Raw genomic sequence first — 18,784 nt, 5'->3', positions numbered from 1 at the left:
GAAAGCCGTGCGGAGCCCACTTTGTTTCTTTGTTTTCTGCACTGGCAGAGAATAGGAGGATGAGGGGGAAAGGTAGAGGGCTCCGTTTCCTGCTTTTCATTCTTGGCTTGTAAGACTTTCCGGAGTTTCCATTACACCGAAAAGCCAGCGTTTTATATCTGGCGGATCCGGCTGGGAGAAATCCCGCGCCCGCGGTTGCCGAGTGCCAACTTCCCCCAGTGCGGGCTCCCCTCGCCGCCCCAATGTGCGTGCTCGGGAAGGTTGGAGGGGGCGGACCCGCTGGTGGCCTGAGGGGGGCAAGAATGTGCCTGGAGCACACTCTTTACTTTTCTACACGCGGAGAGGGCAGATATTTCTCCAGGCGTCCCCATCATCTCCCCTTCTTTCCTGGCTTTGAAAAGGGGATTCCTTCACTACCACACCCCACCTCGTCCGTCGTGGTCAAGCAGAGGCAAGGGCGAGTTCGGACTCTTCCCGGAAAGAAGAGGGAAGCTCTTCTTTCCTGACCACCCCGCCACCCCCAGCCCTGACACTGCTTGTCGTTAAGGACATCGGAGCCTCGTTGCGATGCGGGCGGGCGGAGCGCGGCGCGGACAGACTTGGTTTCAGGATTCCTTCCCTTGTGCTAACCTCACTTCTTCCACTCGCAATGGCCTCTTCTCTCGCGCGGTTTTTTTTTTTTTTAAACTTGGTCTAGGAGTCGTGGACAAAAATATTCTGGCAAACCAGTCTGCAGCGGGTTTTCCCTGGCACCGCGGGGATTCTCCCTGGGGAATTTAACTCCCTGCAGTCCTGCGCCCAAGGATATAAAAATAACAGATCCTCAGCAAAGACTAAAAATATCCGTGTGATGTTCGCCTTCCTCCCACCCTCCCTTCTTCCCTCCATTGTTTATTCCTATATCTAATGTAAACGTGTACCACTCCCCGCCGGCATGGTCCCCGAATGCCCGACCCCTCTATCCTGACCTCTGCCTGCCCCTTCCGATCTCCACTTGCCTAGCTGTCAGTCTACTGCTCCCGAGATGTCAAGCTCACCCCCAGATTTCATTTTCTTTCCCTTGGGCTTCTTCACCGCGCCCCTGTACTCCCAAGCCCCTGTCTCCATCCGCAGACCTCCTCACAAAGCCCAGGAGGCCGAGGGCATGCTGCTGGCACGCCCGTATGGCTCTTTGGTGCCCTGTCCTCCTCCCGGGCCCTCCTGTAAAAGGTGATATAAATTGGCCTTTGTTTGAGGCTCGTGTTGGGCTAGGCGGATTTCTGCCCCTTTCCCCCCCTTTTTCCTGGCGGCCACCTCCTTGTGGAACAAGGGGCGGCCGGGGGAGCTGAGAGAAGCCGCATTCCTGTGGGTGCCAGGCGGCTCCAGTGCTGAGCCACAGGGCCTGAGACACACACACACAGGAACCCGCAGACCTCGTTGCCCTTGATCTCGCTCGCTCGCTCTCGCTCCCGGTGGGGCACCCACCCGAGAGCCCGTCCACCCACACTCGGATCCACCCAGGTCTCGGCCTCGGGCAGGAGCGTGTTGACCTGCACACCAAAACACGCACACACCCCCTTCCGACGACACGCAGGCCAGGCCAGGCCAGGCTAGGCTCTCCCCGCCCATGCCAATCCTCTCTCTCCCGCCCCTTATCCCACAATCCCAGACGCGCCGGCTGGCCTCCTTTGGCTTCTTTGATCCCACCGGACGCCCCACGGCTCGCGGCGTCCTGGCCGCGCCGTCCTGGGAGTCGCCCACAGCGCGCCAAGGCCGGGCGGCGCTCGCCTCCTCGCAGCGCGCCCTGCAGCTTCCTCTGGCCTTGACACCATTCGGTCTCCGGAGCTCTCCAGCCCGAAGCGCGAGGGACGTCTCCTGGAACCCTGCCCCTTGACCCTCTCCTGCCCCCTCCCCAGCGCTTCTTTTATTCGAAGAGAGGGACCTTTAGGGCTACCCAACCACCACCCCCTCCCCGCCCCATCCCGCAACCCCGGGATGGCGCGCCTCCCCCTGGCCACTGGGATCTCTCCAACCCGGAGCGCTCCAGCCCTCCCCTGAGGCACGCCCTGAGGGCAGACGCCCTCCGGCACCTCTGGGAAGCGCGCCACGCCGGCGGATCCGCCTGCGGTCACCCCTCTCCTCCGCCCAGAAGCACCCCCTCCCACAGCAGCTGGGCGGAGGCTTCAGCCTCCGGGGAGGTTGGGGAGGGGGCGCTGCGGCTTGCTCCCGCCCTCCGCGCTCTCCCAGGTTGCCTGCGAGTGTTGCACACTGTACGTGGTTTTTTCAGAGTCACAGCGAACTCTGGGCCTCGAAAACAGCCCCAATAGCGGTAGCACATGTGGGATTGGCTAAATATTTTTCTACGCAGTCCGGTCTCCCACCCCCGCCCCATCCTTTTTCTTTTGCATCTGACAAGCTTTAGGTTCCCCGGTGGTACAGGGCAGAAAGTACACGTAATGTCGACCGCGGAGGGGCGGGGGGAGACTTACCTTTCAATCATCCAGGGTTGTCGGCTGTAATGTAATAACTTGTTTTATAGGTCGAGCTCTAACCATAAAGATAGGAACCGAGGGAATTTACATGAGTCTCTCTTTAAAAGAGAAGAGAGTCCTGATTTGCAGCAATTAAGTGTCTTTGCTCTTTTGTTCCCTGGGACTTCGTATTTACTTCTGCTTTACGGGGACCCGAAGGAGTCTCTGCCAAAAGCGCACGTATTATTGAGTCTGTTCCACATCCTAAACCAAGATTTATATAAAATGGTGAAATACCACACATTACGACCTTTCGCCACAGGAAGGGGAAAAAAGTGGCTTCAAAACATCATTCTACACACACACACACACACACACACACACACCCTCTAAGTTTCAGTAAGGATTCTCTGTCAAACCTCCACCACGCACAGTCTAGTGTGTATATGTATATGTATATATATATATGAAGTAGGTGAAGGTGAAAGGCGGTAAACAGTCCAAGCTATGATTTATTTTAAAGGTTTTTGTTTTTTTTTTTCTTGCAAAGGCGAGAAGACAGAAATCTGCCCCTGGAAGCTCGTTGTCATTCAAGGACTATTTCTGCCCTTTGCCATTTGCAAGGTGGGAGAAGAGGGCGGGGCAAGAGGCAGGATATGGACTCAACTTTCATCTGTAAGCAGGGGTCACTAAACAGGGGACATTTCATTATTGCCCTTAAATTCACAGGAGCTAAGAAAGCCTGCTTGCCACCCCGCAGGGTGGCCCTGGCTGGGTAGCTCCAGGGTTTGCTAGGTGGTGGGAGGAGAATCATCACACATTGTCCTAGAGGCTGGAAAAGATGCCCAGGAAATTCTCAGTTCTCATGGTGGGAAAAATAAGCTACTGGGAGTGTACCAGATTTAGGTCTCCCTGATCAGGACATCCCCACCAGGAACCAGAAATTTCAGCCTGGGCAGGGTTTACCTTCCAGAAGGCAGCAGCTGGAACCCAGAGTCTGCTTTAAGTATGGAACCAGCACAGTGCTCCAGTGTCTCTCCAGACTCTCTTGCTATAATTCTCTAACTCCCTCTCTCCTCTGTCCCTCCAGTTTAAGGATACTGACCTTGCTCTTTAACAAGCATATCTGGGGGCAGGGCCAGTTCTTTATCAAAAACACCAGACTTTCTGGAATACAAAAAGAAATACAACAGTGACTGGTAGGAAAAGAAGCAGCTGGACTGGTTGACATGAGAAGGGGTGGGTTAATTAATAAAAGTTAATGGTAGGATTAAAGCCAATAGCCAGCCAAGGTGAGTAGAGAAGAGGGCTTCCCATCCGGCTTTATTTAATTAGCAGCAATTAATACATTTTCTGCTAATATCCTTTAGGACTCTCAATGACTTGTTCTCAGTGAAAGAGAATGGAGATGAAGCTCAGGAACACTTACAAACACCCAGGGCATTTTGCTCTGATGACAGGAGAGATTGAAAATTCATTTAAGAAAATGTTCATAAACAAGTGACAGGCACTTTCTGAGTCTGCCTTGGTGAAAACAATGATGAAACTGACAAATGTTCTTTGCTTGGGGGAGGGGCACTTTTTTTTTTTTTTTTTTAAAGGATGATAATGCTGTAGGAGAGAGAAGGGGTGACGGGGAAGACAGGTTTTAAAAAAAAAAAAGAAAAAAATTATTTCAGACACCAGGCAGCAGCAGATGTAGAAGCCCTTGCAAACACATCAGCCCTCCACATATTGAAGATTTGGACACGTAATGCTTCAGACTACTGATTTGCTATTTTCTTAATTCCCACTCTTCTTTTTCCATATGAATCAAACAGTCTTTTGTCCTTCAGGGTTTGATTTGATCGCTACTGTTCACATTTCACTTTTGTATTTTCCTCTTCCTATACCATTACTCATTGAGTGCCCTGTGAAATTACAATCGTACATTTTCAACTCAGCAACCCATTTGCAGTACAAAAATAGGGTCTAAATAATGGCTGAATTAGCCCTACTGGACAGTTTCAGATGTAACACTCTGTAATAATTATATTGCAGGCTGGATTAGGATGCTATTATCATAATCTGGACGTTTACAATTATCTGTAATTTGCAAAGATGCGCCAGGTCTTGATTACAGCAGTTTTTTTTTTTTTTTTTTTTTGTATCACGCTAACCATCACTAAACAGTGACAGTAATAACAGCTAATTTTGCTGGCAATATAAGAGGTGCTGGGGTGTGCAAACAATTTCACACCTGGATGTGCTCACTCAACCAAGAATATAGAGAAAGAGCTTCTGCCCTGAGACTCAGAAAAATATTCTCCTCTGCTTCTGTTCAGTATAGATTTCTAGACCCTGATCATTGCTTAAGAGAGATTCACTGGGGGTAAGTTTTTATTTCTTGCATACTACAAGACACAGCTCATATTTCTATTCTCACACAAAGCTGTATGTATTGCTGTTGTAATTTGTTATGGACTGCAACTTTGCTCTAGAGATGGTTTTCATTTCTGACCTTTTATTCTACTTTAACAGTAAAAGGGTTGTGGTTCTGGTGAGTTACAATGATTTGGGTGAGAATGGGATCCTTAAGAAGTCGATCTGTCTTTTTTTGCTTTCTGTGCTGTTGATATTTGGTGCAGCTTGTGACTGGAAACTGGGACATACACCAGGTTTCTGTAAGGTATGAAGGGAAGTCTGCTGGAGATTCCAAGCTGAAATATACTTTGAAACATTGTTACTCAAAACTAGTCCTAGACAAATCCATGGAAGTCTTACACGTGGTGATGGTTTTAAGATTGGGGGCGTTGCTTCTGCAAACAGAGCTCGCTAGGGACAAATGTCCCTTTAGCATCACAGGTATGCGGACATTAGCAACGGGCAGGTGTAGTCTGAATCTTTCTGACTTTATAGTCCCTTTGACGCCTTCCTATATTGGGGAGAAAGTTTCGGAATAACTGGCCTCCAAAACCACTTTAGGGCTGCTTTACAGTGTCTTTGCCTTAAGCTGGGGGCGGGGGAGGGGGGAAGGCGTGGGATGCTGACCGTAGAGCTGTGGCCTGAGAGGCCCCAAGGCCGAGACCTTGGGATTGGAAGCCCGATTGGCTGAGATGCAGAGTCGAGCTGTGGAGCCAGGGAACCCGTTTGATTTAGGGACAAGCCAAGGAAGACTCTCGCAGACGCGGTGCAGTTCTATCTATAGATGACGCTGTTTCCTGACCCTGTAGACGCTGGAAGCAGCTAGAGAGTTTACGGGTGGGAGCCTGAGAAATTTTTGTTTCTCTCACCTCAGCACAGAAACAGAAAGGCCTTTCTCTGGAGGAACGCTTGTGCTAAATTATGTCAAAAAAATAAATGAGATGCTTATTGGCACCGAGAAGAAACTTCTCCCCTTCACTCTCACTCTTCGCCACTCTTGTTCCTTTCTTTTAACTTGAAAAATATTGTCAGAACGAGGCTCTAGAACTCGAACTCTGGGAAGTTCCAACGTGGGGAGGCGTAGTAGACGCTGAGACTTCACCCACGCCCCTCCTACCAATCCCTCTCTGGGGGATCAGTTTACTATGGGGGTCAATACCTTCTAAAGAGCGAAAATTATTAACCCTTGCTGTTCAGAGGACCCAGAGGAAGCCCATTTCCAATGCCACTTCCTGGGAGGACCCCTTGATAGAACGTCCTGTTTCATTAAACTTGTATTAAGAGATAGAAAGATCCACACTGGAGCATCATGGTAACATCTCCAATGTGTTGATGCAGTTTCTGGGTTTCAGAATTACATGCACTCTCAGTGGTTTGGCGTGTGTCTGGTGATTTTTTTAAGAAAAATCAGTGTTGGTTTCGATGTATGGTAGCTTTCTCTAACGTAATTTGAATAATTCAGCAAAGCCCCACTACCAGCTGTACTTCTGCAGCCTCTTCCATTCTTTTCAGCATTATAATTTTGGTTAATTTTCAATTTTAGGTCCTACGTCTCTGCAATTTGTGTATGAATAACAGAATAATTTCCCTCTTTTGTTTCGCCTTTCCTGTTCCTGAATCTAAATAAAGATGGCTTTTTAGTATTAAAAGTGGAAGAAAATTACAGGTAATTATCTTTGACGGTAAAAACGCTGTAATCAGCGGGCTACATGAAAAATTACTCTAATTATGGCTGCATTTAAGAGAATGGAAAAAAACCTTCTTGTGGATAAAAACCTTAAATTGTCCCCAATGTCTGCTTCAAATTGGATGGCACTGCAGCTGGAGGCTTTGTTCAGAATTGATCCTGGGGAGCTACGAACCCAAAGTTTCACAGTAGGAAGGGGGAAAAAAGAAAAGAAAACATTTTTCCTAATGTAACAATACGAATGCTAGAAAATGACAAGACTGATCGGTTTTAAACCATTCTGAAGACTGACTGAGCGTGGAAGTTGCTCAACAAAAAAAGGAACGGGTATATTGGTAAGTAGTCTTTGCTTTGTGTCTAATTATAGTGACTGTCCTTTTGCACGACTGTATGTCGCTGTCATTATATGGAGCACTCTGAGTATCTCTATTGACTTCTGATAAATGGCTCAGTGGTTTCAAGGTTCATAATTTGAAGGATGCCCAGGTCTGTAGCCATTAATTCTCGCAGTATGGGGCTTCCTGCTTGCATGACGAAAGGACTTTTCATTTTCATTATTTCTGTGCTTTCTACAAGATCAGAAAGAAGGATGTATTTCATCCAGGATTGTGTGTTTTCCTATCTAGTTAGCTTGCAAAGGGTTGTAAATGTGAAATAGTCATAATTGTGCATTTAGTTTCTGTTTTTTTCCCTCTGATTCTTTCCTTTTTTTTGTTTAAAAAAAAACAAAAAACAAAAAGCTGCTTCCAAACAAAGACAAATACAGCTGTATTATTTTGGCTGAGGAAAGGGAAAGGAGAATACTCAGTTTCAGCACTGGAAACTACTGGCTGTCTAGAGGTTAACCTGGGGTTAGATCGTTCTAATGATTCTTAAAAATAGATAAATGTGTAGAAATTATAATAAAATAGAATATATAAAGGAAGTTGAGAAAACATCTATGGTTAAAGTACTTAAGACAAAGGTTAGTGCTGCAAACCGATATCTTTGCAGGCACTTGATGTTTATACATAGGGTTTCCCATATTAGGAAATAGGAATTCTTTTAAGAGTGATAGAAAATATACTGGGGGGAGGGAAAGGGGGTGGTAAGACAGAGACACACAAAGAGAAATAGACCGGACACTCTCAGCATTTTGGCTTTTACTCCATATATGAAAGAAGACAAAAACATACAAAGTATATGTACAACTAAAATTCAACAATATATACAGAAATGTTTCTTGATATAAATGTCCCTATTAGCTTAGTGAATGCCACCAATTCACCTAGTAAAGATATCAAAGCAATAGAATGGTGATTTTGGTTGTTTCCTCTGTCTTTCCTGATTGCAGTTCAGGGTTTGGGGATAGGGGTGGAGGGAAAGTGGTTTTGTTTTGTTTAAATCATCATTCTTGCTCATTGCATTTTGATAAAACATGCAGCATTCCTTTCGTGGCAATGTTCTAATCTTACAGCCGATTTTTCCTTTTTCTTTAGAGAAGGGCTGTTAGGGTTTCTTTTTCTTTTCTGTTCTTTCTTTCTTTTCTTTTTTTTTTTTTGTCAGTCTGGGATTGTAAATAAAAATGCAGGAGTCCAAACTGCTTCTTTTTCATCATGTAATGTCTTAAGCTCATTAAACAAGTAAAAACGCTGCCATGTTTGCACAGATTCTTCTGGTGGGGGAAAATGTCTGCTTTAAAAAGTTGTTTTGATGGATACTCCCAAAGAGAAAAAGAGGCTCAGAGCCTGGATCCCAAGGGGTGAGGGAAAATATCCTTACAGTGAGAGGCTTCAGGAGCACTGGCTTAGAAACCAGTCTCTCTCTCTCTCTGTTTCTCCTTCTCTCTCTCTAAGATTCAAAATCAATTACTGAGGCTGCTCAAGGGAAAAGGCAGGTGGAGAAAGGAATTTTAAAAAGAAAAGCGGGAAGGAGGGAGGCAAAAAAAGAAAAAGGCAGAGTATGAGAGAGAGAGACCAAGGGGATGGGAGAGGAGAGAGAAGGGAACAAGCGCCCAGTCTGGCCACACGTAAGAGTTCTCCCGAGCCTGCTCCTTCGGCTCGGTTTGGCAGATGCAAGCAGGTCCCGGATCCTCCTTGCCTTGTTCAGACGTCGCCCTAGGGTATCTTTTGCCCTTGGATAACTCACATCATCTGTGGTCTCTGCATCGTGTCCTGGTGTGGAGAGGAGTACCAATGCGAGTAACCGGGCATGTAGCTGTTGGGGGGCATACTGACGCCCTTGGCCGAGGCGGAAACGTCCCACACCGGAGGGAGCGCCGGCGAGCGCGGCGACAGGGCCGCGGAGCCCGGGAGAGGGTCGCTCTCGTGCGGGTTACTGCCCTGCTTCAGCAGTTTCTTAAACTTAGAGCGTTTGTTCTGAAACCATATCTTCACCTAGAAAGAAACGCAGCAGCGATCATTAGGCCCGAAAAACATTGAACCGGTGCCTACAGTGAAAAAAGAAAAAAAGACAACCCGCCAACGCGAAGCCCTCAAGACCCCGCCTTCCTCCACTTCTTTCTAGCCGCTCCCCTCTCCCCGCCACTTCACCCCACCCCACCCTACCCGCCCGCCGTTTACTTGGTTTACTTGGTATCTTGTCGGGATACCTAAAGTCATTGTAACTTCTCAGTTAGATAGAAGCCTAGGTTTGAAACAACAGCATAAGAATAAAACTAGAATAAAGGCCAAGGAGATAGCCAGGTTCAAACTCTAAAGGAGGATTTTTACACGGTGAATTTTTCAGATTGAAGCTAACTGGATGCACTTCCTCTAATAGTCTGGATGTGCCCTGAGCAAACGACTGAGAGCAGTTTAAAACCCAAACGCGTTGAATATACATACATAGGCATACACTGCATATGCCACCCACTGTACATGGAGCACCTTTCTTCTGACATAATCCTGCAGCAATGAGTGACTGTGCCTCATTCATTCCCTACTTGGTATGTTGTTTAGTCAAATTGTGGTCATGATTGTTAGAGCAGGCACTAAAAGTCAAAGGGCTCCTGAATATTAAATGCAAACCAGGAGTCTAGGATAGGAGCGTATCCAAGCTAACATCCCAGATCTACTTTATGTGAAGAAGGACCTTCTATGGTACAGCTTCATTTACCTTTAAAATTACTTAGCCTTAGGAATCTGCTTTTCCAAAAGGAGTACAAGTTACTGAATAGCAGGAATCCCTTCATCTCAAACCCCAAATATTTCCAGTGGCATCATGGTGAGAGAAAGCAGGCTGAATTGAAAAGAAAGAGCTTAAGGAGCATCTGTGCTGAGACAGTCAGTCTCAGTCTCAGCACACAATCAGTCCCCAGCCAGGGTCTCAGAGACCTGATGTCCCCTTGCTGAAGAGCATCCATTTCAGATGAGGCCTACCACCCCATGCAGCCAAGTTAATCGACAGGGACAAAAACCTCAGGTGTCTGCAGCCTGGCTCTCTGACAAGGGTCCTAATATACCTACCTAAAACCTCTTCCTGTGAAGTCTAAAATGCCCCATATGTCTTTCAAATTAGTAAGACCGGAGAACTTCAGCAACTGTACTTAACCGAGGCTTCATCTGCTATAATTTGGGCACATTCCTCTTTGATCTCCGGCTCTGCCATTATGCCCAAATTCTGTGATCCAGATTCCTTAGCCTGCACCAGCCAGTCAACCAGGATGATTTAACCAACTGAACTGAGGACAATTTTCAGAAAGACTCACCTCACCCATCCTAGGATGAACAGTTTTCACCTTGGTCACTTTACCAAATCCTATTGGAACCTGTGCATGTCTGGCTAACCCATCCTTTTCACTTCATAATTCTTTCAATGTCAATGAGTTATAATCCTCTTAAAGTCCCAGGGCCCACAAAAGGATCCTTAAGAAACATGGGTCTTATACTGCCCGCCTGGTCTGAATATCTTTTTCTCTTTCTCCTACTTGTTTGCTCTCTTTTGTGTTGCTCTACTGGAATAGGACTTGATTAAATAACGAGTTTGACCACCAAAGGAACTAGGCTGGGGTGGGGTCGCTGAGGGGGGGGGGGGGGAGGATGTGCAAATCCAATCCAGTATTCAATACCAGGTCATTTATTCCAAACTGTGTTGTCCCAGAAAAGTGCATAACTGGAGCAAAGGCATTTGTCATTAAGCTCCTTCCATCTTTGGTTGACTAGGCCAAGAATTCCTCCTGATGAGCTCCCTGCCCGATCTGCAAGTGAGGGTCAGCATTTCAGGGCTTCTCTGGAATTACCTGTGTTTGTGTCAGTCCTAAGGAAGCTGCCAGTTCAGCTCTCTCGGGAAGCGCCAGGTACTGAGTCTGCTGAAAGCGATGGTTTAAAGCCTGGAGCTGCAGGCTGGAGTAAATGGTCCGAGGCTTCCGAATCTTTTTCCCTTTGCCATTGAACCTGATTTCCCCATTTTCAATCACTGTGGTTTTTTGTTGATCTGCAAGCAAAGGATTCAGAGGAGTGATCACTCGTGAGGCTACTGCTGCAGTCTCCCCGAGCTTGGCCTGGCCTGTGCCGAGACTCTTCAAAGCCATGAACAGTTTCCTCGAAGCGTCCCCAAGCCATCCTGACCTCTCTGGGTTCCCAGTGCCCGGGTAATCCCGGCGGCTGCAAAAAAGCTACTTTCAGACCCTGACTCTGGCTCTAAAATAACGTGCGGTGGTTGGGTGAAGGGAGCGCCCTGGGCCGAGGGGCAAACAGCCTAGCTCCGCCGCAGCGGAGGCGGCGCCGGCCGCTCTCCGGGATGCGCGGCGCCGCGGGGCAGCTGCTCTCTCCGCCGAGAAGCAGGGCCCCCTCGGTCTGGCTTTACAGTGCCTTCAGGTGTGCTTGCACGCTAGTGATTTTGCGGCCAGTTGGCTTGATGTCACTAGCTCGAAGCCGGGTGCATCAAGATACCTCGGTGTGTTCGAAAATGAGTCTGCCGAGAGGGACCAAAACCCAAACAAAACACTACCAGAGGCTCAGATCAGCACCGGAGCGGGTTGAGCCTCACGCGGCAACTTTGTCCCCCACGAGTGCTGAGCCCTGGGCTTCACTTCCACGAACAAAGGAGTAGCCAGCAGCTATCACAAACCCAAGGGAGAGGGCCCCGTAAGAAGTAGGGGTGGGAGACATCTCAAAGTCCGCGGGAGAGAGCCCAATTGTCACCAGCTTAACCAGAGCCGGAGGCCATGCCAGCTTCCCCCCGGGTCACCGAAGCGCACCAGCGCTCCACGCAAAGTAGGCCACCGGCTGCCCGGACTAAGTGGGAGAGCAAAACACGCTCCCCAATTCTAGCCTAGAAATGTCCCCAGTCCTGCCAAACGTGGGTCAAAACCCGGAGGGGAGGAGAGAGGCAAAAGGGCGCACAGACCCTGCGGGCTGGAGAGCGCAGTGCGGGCCAGTTGGTCGAGCGAAGCCTGCGCCGAGTCGGAGGCGCGGCCCGAGCGACGCGCCGGAGACGAGGGAGCGAGGCGGGTCGAGCCGCAGGGAAGCCTAGGGTCCGGGGCGGCGCGAAGGGGCCCGGCCCTGCGAGGCCGGCAGGCAGGCGCCAGGCAAGCGGGCGCGCACCAGGCCTGGCCGGGGGCGCGCCGGGCCGCCTGGGGGAGGGGGCCGGCGGAGGCCTGGGCATTGAGGAAGTGAGCGGGGCGGGCGGGCGGGGTGGGGGGCAGCCGGGAGGCGGGAGAAGCGAGCTGCCCCAGCGGCCTCTCACCTGTGTCGTCCCCTCGCGTCTGGGCGGCCGCGCTGCTGTTGTGGTAGGACTGGAGGTAAGGGCTGTGCTGCGAGTGGCTCATGTAGGGGTAGGCGGCGAGCGAGCGGTGGTTGTAGGAGTTGCCGCCGCCCGACGCGTAGGGCGAGCCGTGGTGGTGGTGCTGGTGGTGGTGGTGGTGCGAGCCGGCCGCCGCCGCCGCCGCCGCCGCCGAGTGCAGGCAGTGCAGAGGGTAGTGCGCGCCTGCCATGGCCGGGGAGCTCTGCTGAGAGTGCGGCGGCGGCGGCGGCGGCGGCGGTTGCTGTTGCTGCTGCTGCTGCTGCTGTTGCTGCTGCTGCTGTTGTTGCCCGAACTCCATGAAGGCGGATTTGGACGAGTCCTGGCCTTCCAAGCCGTCAGCCATCGTAGTCATGGTCATCATCAAAACTTTGGGGGCTGGAGAAAGCCTTCTCCCGGGTTTCCTCCACCCTCCCCCACTTGGCTCGCGCCGCTCTCCCCTCTGCAGCCACCTTAGCTCTTGGGATCCTTGCAAAAAAAAAAAAAAATTTAAAAAAATTTTTTAAAAAAAAGAGGGGGCGGAGGTGGTTCTCCCTCTCCCTCGCTCTTCTCTAATATATATATATTTAATATAAAGAGATATAGTGAGCGGGGCCTTGTTAACTCAAAGGGAGGAGGAAGGGGGAGGGATGGGAGAGGAGAGGGGGGAGGGGGGACTCTGCTCTCCCCCCCTTCTTTTCCCCCCTTGGATTTTTTGGGGGCTGGTGCAGTTTAAGGCAGAGATTTTAAGGTGGATTCTGCGAAAGTTGCGCGTCTGCTTTCAGACTTGATGCAGACGCCACGAGTCGAATGGTTTGTCTCCAAAGGGCAGCGCCTCCCCATTGGTCAGTCGCCCCCTGACGTCACAGGCGCACGGCTTCCACTGGTGTGTGCGCCGCTCACCGAGTTCTTCGCCTACCTTCGGCAACTCCAATCCCTGCCCCGAGCTGCAGCCGGGGGCCGCGCGGCTCCGTGCACGGGGCCTCCGAGGAGGGAGTTGCCTCCGAGGAGGGAGTTGCCTCCGCCCGGCCGGTCGCCGACGCCTCCCGCCGCAGCTCGCACCCCCAAACCCGGAGCCTCAGTTCCCAATACCGCAGCCTTGGAACTGCCTGGCAGAGGGCTGCTCTCTCGCAGTCCCTTCGCACCCTAGCAGGCTGCCTGTGTTCCGAAGCAGTGCCCTCTGCATTTAAAGCAGGGGTCCCTCCCTTGACCTACCCCCACCCCGCCCCCAGTCCCCCTGCAGTCCCGCGGGAGCGCCCTGTCACCGTGGATTTTTCTAGACGTACTTTATTGAAACCACAAAGGGAAGAAAAGCCCCACACCTGGTACCGACCCCATGGGTGGAGTGGGGTGAGGGGGTAAAGAAGAAGAAAAATTAAACACTGTTCTGGCGAGGTTCTTGCTGTTTCAGGCTATATTTCCTATATAGTGAACAAAAAAGGGGGAGAAATCTTTTTTTTCCCCTCAGAACGCAGCAGCTTCTTCTGAAAGCACGTCGTTGGAGGACTGACAGTAATGCATTTTTTCCTATTGAAAACAGAAGCTACTGTAATGCTTTCAAATATATGCAAATGATACATGCGGTTAGTGGTTTGGCAAATCTTGATTACAATATAAACTACCCAAGTAAAAGTGCCTTCGTCCTAAATTTGTCTCTCGATTACAATTCCAATTGATTTTATTTTATTGTCAACATTGTTAATGATAAAAATAGAGTCGTTTTACAGTTATTTTTACTTTCTGGAAGGAGGCAATTAGAGTTCTAATCAGGAATACACAAAAATCTCCCATGATTAACTGCAGTACTTTGTTCAAATTGCTGCTATAAAATTCAGAACAATTTGCCTGTAATGATTATGGACTGGGTTTATTTTGGGAGGTGGAATAAAAGTGGATATAGCATAAATTATCCTCTAATTATACACCAGTGTCGCCTCAATTATCCTCTTATCAAAATGGTTGTCTAACTGCCGCATTTAGTTTCAATTCTCTCCTTTTTTTCTATAAAAAGAACTTCATACCTTGTTATTATTAATCCATTTATTATTTGCAAGGGGATTTATATCCGCACATCCAGGTGGTAGAACCACTTCTCTTTCAAAGATGGACTGGGGAAAGACATTAAGTTCGGAGCAGCCCAGGGCTGCGGATCTAGCCTCTCTCCCTCTAATCTCCAGACTGAGCAGAGTCAGCAGAGCCCGAGCATGCCTCTCAGGCCCGGCCACCAGGTAGGAGAGCTGGACTGGGGATCGGGCGCCGAGGAGGGCAGGCTGGGTGGTGCCTGGGTCAGGGTCCTGGGACCTCGGGGAGACTCCGGGAGTCGGCAGTGCCAGTGGACCGGGACTGGGTGGGCAAGGCATGCAGACCCCTATGGGCTCGGCGCCAGCTTTTAGTCTGCGAATAGATCTAAGCCCCAAGCCTTTGGCCACACCAAGAAACATACAATCTAACAACTCCGGGCCAACGTGTCTAGAGGTTGTGGGGACTATTGTAGGTCTGCCTTTGGGAAAACTACGCGAGCCTTCTTTGCACCCTCCTCGCTTGAACTCCATAGGATGGGTGACCCAAGGGACCTGAGAAACGGAGAATTTAGTGGTGCCGTTCGTCCGGTAACTTCAGAAAAGATGACTGCAGACCCGCAGCTCCAACTCATTGCGCGGACCGATAGCGGCTTATGCTAATTGATTTTCCCAGCTCCCAGCCCCGGGTCTCAAGGCAGGGCTAGACTAGCTTGTCTTTTTCTTTTTCTTTCTTTCTTTCCTTCCTTCCTTCCTTCCTCCATCTTATCAGATGACCTGAAACTGGCTGCCCGAGAGTTTTCCAAGGTTCTCAGGGCAGCAGCGTTTAGTCGCCTCTCCCCCTCCCTTTCCTAGCCTGCTGCGCTTAACTTTTGGAGTCCTGGGAGCCGGTTCAGTAACTCTGAATTCATTTTTAAGTGGCGTGCCTTGTTCCCCTCCTTTTAACAAGAGGTTCGCTTTAACACGCGAACCCGTAACCCGATCCACGCGTTTACAAATCGGCAATGAATTAAAACAACACCAAAAAACCTCCAAGGAAAATGAAAGGTGGGCTGGGTGAGGGGGAGATGTGTGTAGGGTGTGCATCTGTCGGGGACTGCGGTGGAGAAGGGAAAGTCAGAGAAAGAGAAGGTCTTCTCCTCCCTCCCCTGGTGTGTGCACGGTACACCCGGGCTGCGCGCCGAGCTTGTTTGTAAGGTCCTCAAAGCCAGCAGGTAGACGTGGCAGTTTTATTGCTTTATACCCTGCAGCTTGCTGTTAACACGGTGAAGGCCCCCCCCACCGGCCCCCGCCCCTGTGCATGTGCGTTTCTTTCTGTTCGCAGGTGCTCTGCCTTCCTTGCCGGCTCCCCCCCGACTCTGGCGGCACCCGGAGCCGGGCGGGTTGTGGCCGCCCGTCAAGGCCCCCTCACTGGGCACCAGATCCAGAGCATAGAAGCCTTTATTAGCAAAGGATTTCTTCTTTTTCTTTTTTTCCCGTTTTCTTAATACCCGAGAAAGCACGGAGGGCTGGAAATGTTTGAGTAGTAGCTACAGGGCTCTTATCCCTCCCCCATTAGAGGATAAAATCTCAACCCTGTGTCCCAGAGAAGCAAGTGTGCAACTGCACCGAGGTGGCAGTTTTTGCGTAAAGACCTACTGAGCGACCCAGAGTGGGCTCAGACAGCCAAGGGCTGGGGAGCGGAACCAACTATGAGGGGACCAACCCGGCATCACTGAGGTCTCTAAGCGCGCTTGCAGGGTAGAATCCGAACTGCAGACTTGAGCACTGGGCTTTCCAGCGAGTCCTGGGAAGAGCTAGCGTGGCCCCACACAGCGTGCCAAGGTGGCCCACGCGGAGGGGCTGCCACGTGTGGCCTCTGCCATCAGTCTCGGTGCGAGGAGTTTGGGGCTCAGTGGCTGGCTGCAGGCTGCCCGCCTTCTCTTCTCTCCAAATAAAGCAGGCTAAGTCCTTCACCCAGGGTCTTGAGCGGCAGTAGTGAGCTAAGGCTCGTCACCCTTGGTTTGTTCCCGTCCAGCTGGCACCTCCAGCCCATCCTCGAGAGTCAAGAACTCCCAGATTCCTCAGGGCTTCCAAGCGAAGGCGCCCACTTCAGGGGCTCCAGGCCCCTGCGCCATGCTGGCCACCAGCCGGGTCCTGGCTCTGACCTCTTTGTCTTGCCGGCAGGGGAACCGAGCCAGCCCTGGGGGAGTGGTGGGAGGAGGAGCGCAGGTGAGGCCTAACAAGTCTTTATCATTCAAAATAGAAGTAAAGCCAGCGATCTGGAGACCTCAGGCTCTTTTAGGGCCTATAGGAGGTGAGGGTCACATTCACTAAAAAGTTTAAAGAGGCAGGGTTGGAGGCCTAAGCTGCCTTTTGCTTTTTAAGACATCGAGGTGTTGGGGCTTGTATTCCAGCTGTCAGTGTTATTTAGAGAGAAATACCAACTGATTGCCAGCACAGGACCCTGTGTGGGGGTCAGCGTGCCCAAGGCCACTGTGAGAGGAGGGTACTTTTTGGGTGGGAAAGTCCCCTTCTGTTTTATCGATGGACCAGTGTTTGCAGCAGTACATGGGTGAAGGAGTAGATTGGGGCCAGTGGAGGGTTTGCAGCCTCCTCAGGCTGTAGAAGTACATTCAAGCCAGGCAGGGCCTGACTGGTTTTGGTTGCTAAGTTGGGCTCAGTTATCACGTTAATTCTAAAGAAATTAGACCTGGATAAATAGCCTTTGAATTCAAAGAAATAACTCGGTATTAATTTACATGGCCATGCTAAGAAACCCCCTTCTCAACGGGAGACATTAGTAGGAAAAAAAAAAAAAAAAGATTCTTGCTAGTCTTTACCCATTCAATGTAAAATTCTGTTTGTGTACATGTGTAGGAAAAGAGTGCTTCATATCCTGCAAACCCAGGCACCTTTTTCCCCCTCTCCCAACACATACACCTGGGAAAGCTTGAGGGGGGAACATGAGAGCTGCCCTTTTCCAAACTTCTTGGCCCAGGCCAGTGATGGTATCTTCAGGAGGAGTCAAAAGTGTCAGACTAGTCAAGAAAGCACTAATTATTACGGCATTGTTTTCTCTAGGGATAAAACTATAATGCCGTCTTAGCACCCTCAGCTCCCAGGCTTCCCCCAAAAGCAACTAGAAAGTGGTCCCTGTTTACCCCTTCTGCAGAAAGAGGCTCACTGAAGTCTGGGGACAACATCTCTCTCCTCTATCCAGTCCCGAGCCTGAGAACAGTTAGCTAGAAGACCACAGCACAGATGGCAAGGACCGGTGACACCTACTGGGGGCTTCACAGACTTTTTCTAGACTGTCCAGTTTGGAGACAATCAACTAAGGATGTCTTAACTTGGAAGCTCCTTTTCCAGATCTTTTTGAACCTGGTTTTCAAATTCAACTCCAGGTTTCAAATCCGACTCCAGGTTTTCAAATTCAACACCTTCTGCCTCTCCCTGACCACATTTCCAGGCTCTGTGATCATCCAAAGTTTTCTTAACAGAGAGAGTCAATATACTGGGCCTAGTATGGATCCAGGGGGGAAAAACAATACTTACTTCTTTCTTCCTCAATTTGAAGATTGTATGCGGTCTTTCTCCCTCCTCCTTCCCCTTCTTCCTCTCTTTTATCAAGCCTAGGACCCCATATCTCTCATACACAAATACTCTTCTTTCTCTCAGTCCAAGAAAAAAAGAACTCAACAATGTTTCAGCACTTATTAATAGATTAGAATTAGATGCTGTTTGTGCTGTAAGGTGCTGTTTGTAATCTGTTGATAAACCAAAGCAGAGCCCCTCATATTTGCCTTGCTGAGAATTGCAGCTGGGGAAGTGGGAAGGCAGAGATGTTAGAAGTCAGCTTCATTCAAGGCAGTCTTTGGAAACCAGGACCCCTGACCATTGGAGGATAAATGCCGCCCTGAGTGAGTGGCAGGGAACAAGCATCAACAGGAAATGGCAGACTATTTTTAGGCATAATAAGGAGTTAATATAGCTGACCAAGCGTCTTCCTAAATGCCTTGAAGCACCCTCTGTTTTAATTCCTGCATCCCTTCATCAGCAGTAACAATAACAAAGTCACAGTAGATGCCTCAACATTAAGGGAGAACCAGGCTTGGGACAACTTCTCAGAAAACCTGGGATGGGAACTTCTTACTATCATGTGAGTTCTTAGATGATTCTCTACTTACAACAGAAAAAGAAAAACCATTTTCATTAGAGAGTTGTTCTATACCTGACTACCCTTCAGTTGTCAATGCTCTGGTGAGTTTCATGCTCATGCCAATACATATTCCCTTTATTTTCTAACATCCCAATAAAAGGAAAGATAACTTCTTAGATTTTTAGCAAAACTTTCCTTAGAGTACAACTAGTTTGAGAGCCCTTAGAAGTAAGGGTTATTAAATTCACTCCCCTAACTCTGCCTTTTCTCTTCTGTTCAAAATAAAATCCTTTTTACATAAATCTCAGAAAAAGAAAGCCTCCCCCCTCATCCCAATCCAGGGAAATGAAATAGTATTTTTCAGTAGTTTTCACTGATTTTGTAC

At 49.5% G+C, this 18,784-nt stretch overlaps 1 protein-coding gene and 1 long non-coding RNA gene across 2 annotated transcripts in view; one reads left to right on the top strand and one right to left on the bottom strand.

The window, feature by feature from the left end:
• Positions 1-7,663: 7,663 nt before the first annotated feature.
• DLX6 (distal-less homeobox 6) lies at positions 7,664-13,141 on the bottom strand. The gene is made up of 3 exons (XM_024990985.2): positions 12,208-13,141; positions 10,760-10,953; positions 7,664-8,915 (listed from the first exon to the last, which is right to left on the bottom strand). The coding sequence occupies exons 1-3, from the start codon at positions 12,623-12,625 to the stop codon at positions 8,664-8,666; spliced, it is 864 nt and encodes a 287-aa protein (XP_024846753.1). The 5' UTR covers positions 12,626-13,141; the 3' UTR covers positions 7,664-8,663.
• Positions 13,142-13,629: 488 nt separating this feature from the next.
• The window catches only part of LOC101906304 (uncharacterized), a 171,764-nt gene continuing 166,609 nt past the window's right edge, over positions 13,630-18,784 (top strand). The window contains exon 1 of the long non-coding RNA XR_003034290.2: positions 13,630-14,468. This is a non-coding gene — a long non-coding RNA (uncharacterized lncRNA). The remainder of the gene's footprint in view (positions 14,469-18,784) is intronic.

The sequence above is a fragment of the Bos taurus genome, chromosome 4, assembly GCF_002263795.3.
Source record: "Bos taurus isolate L1 Dominette 01449 registration number 42190680 breed Hereford chromosome 4, ARS-UCD2.0, whole genome shotgun sequence".
NCBI lineage: Eukaryota > Metazoa > Chordata > Mammalia > Artiodactyla > Bovidae > Bos > Bos taurus.
This window is presented reverse-complemented; position numbering and strand designations above follow the sequence as displayed.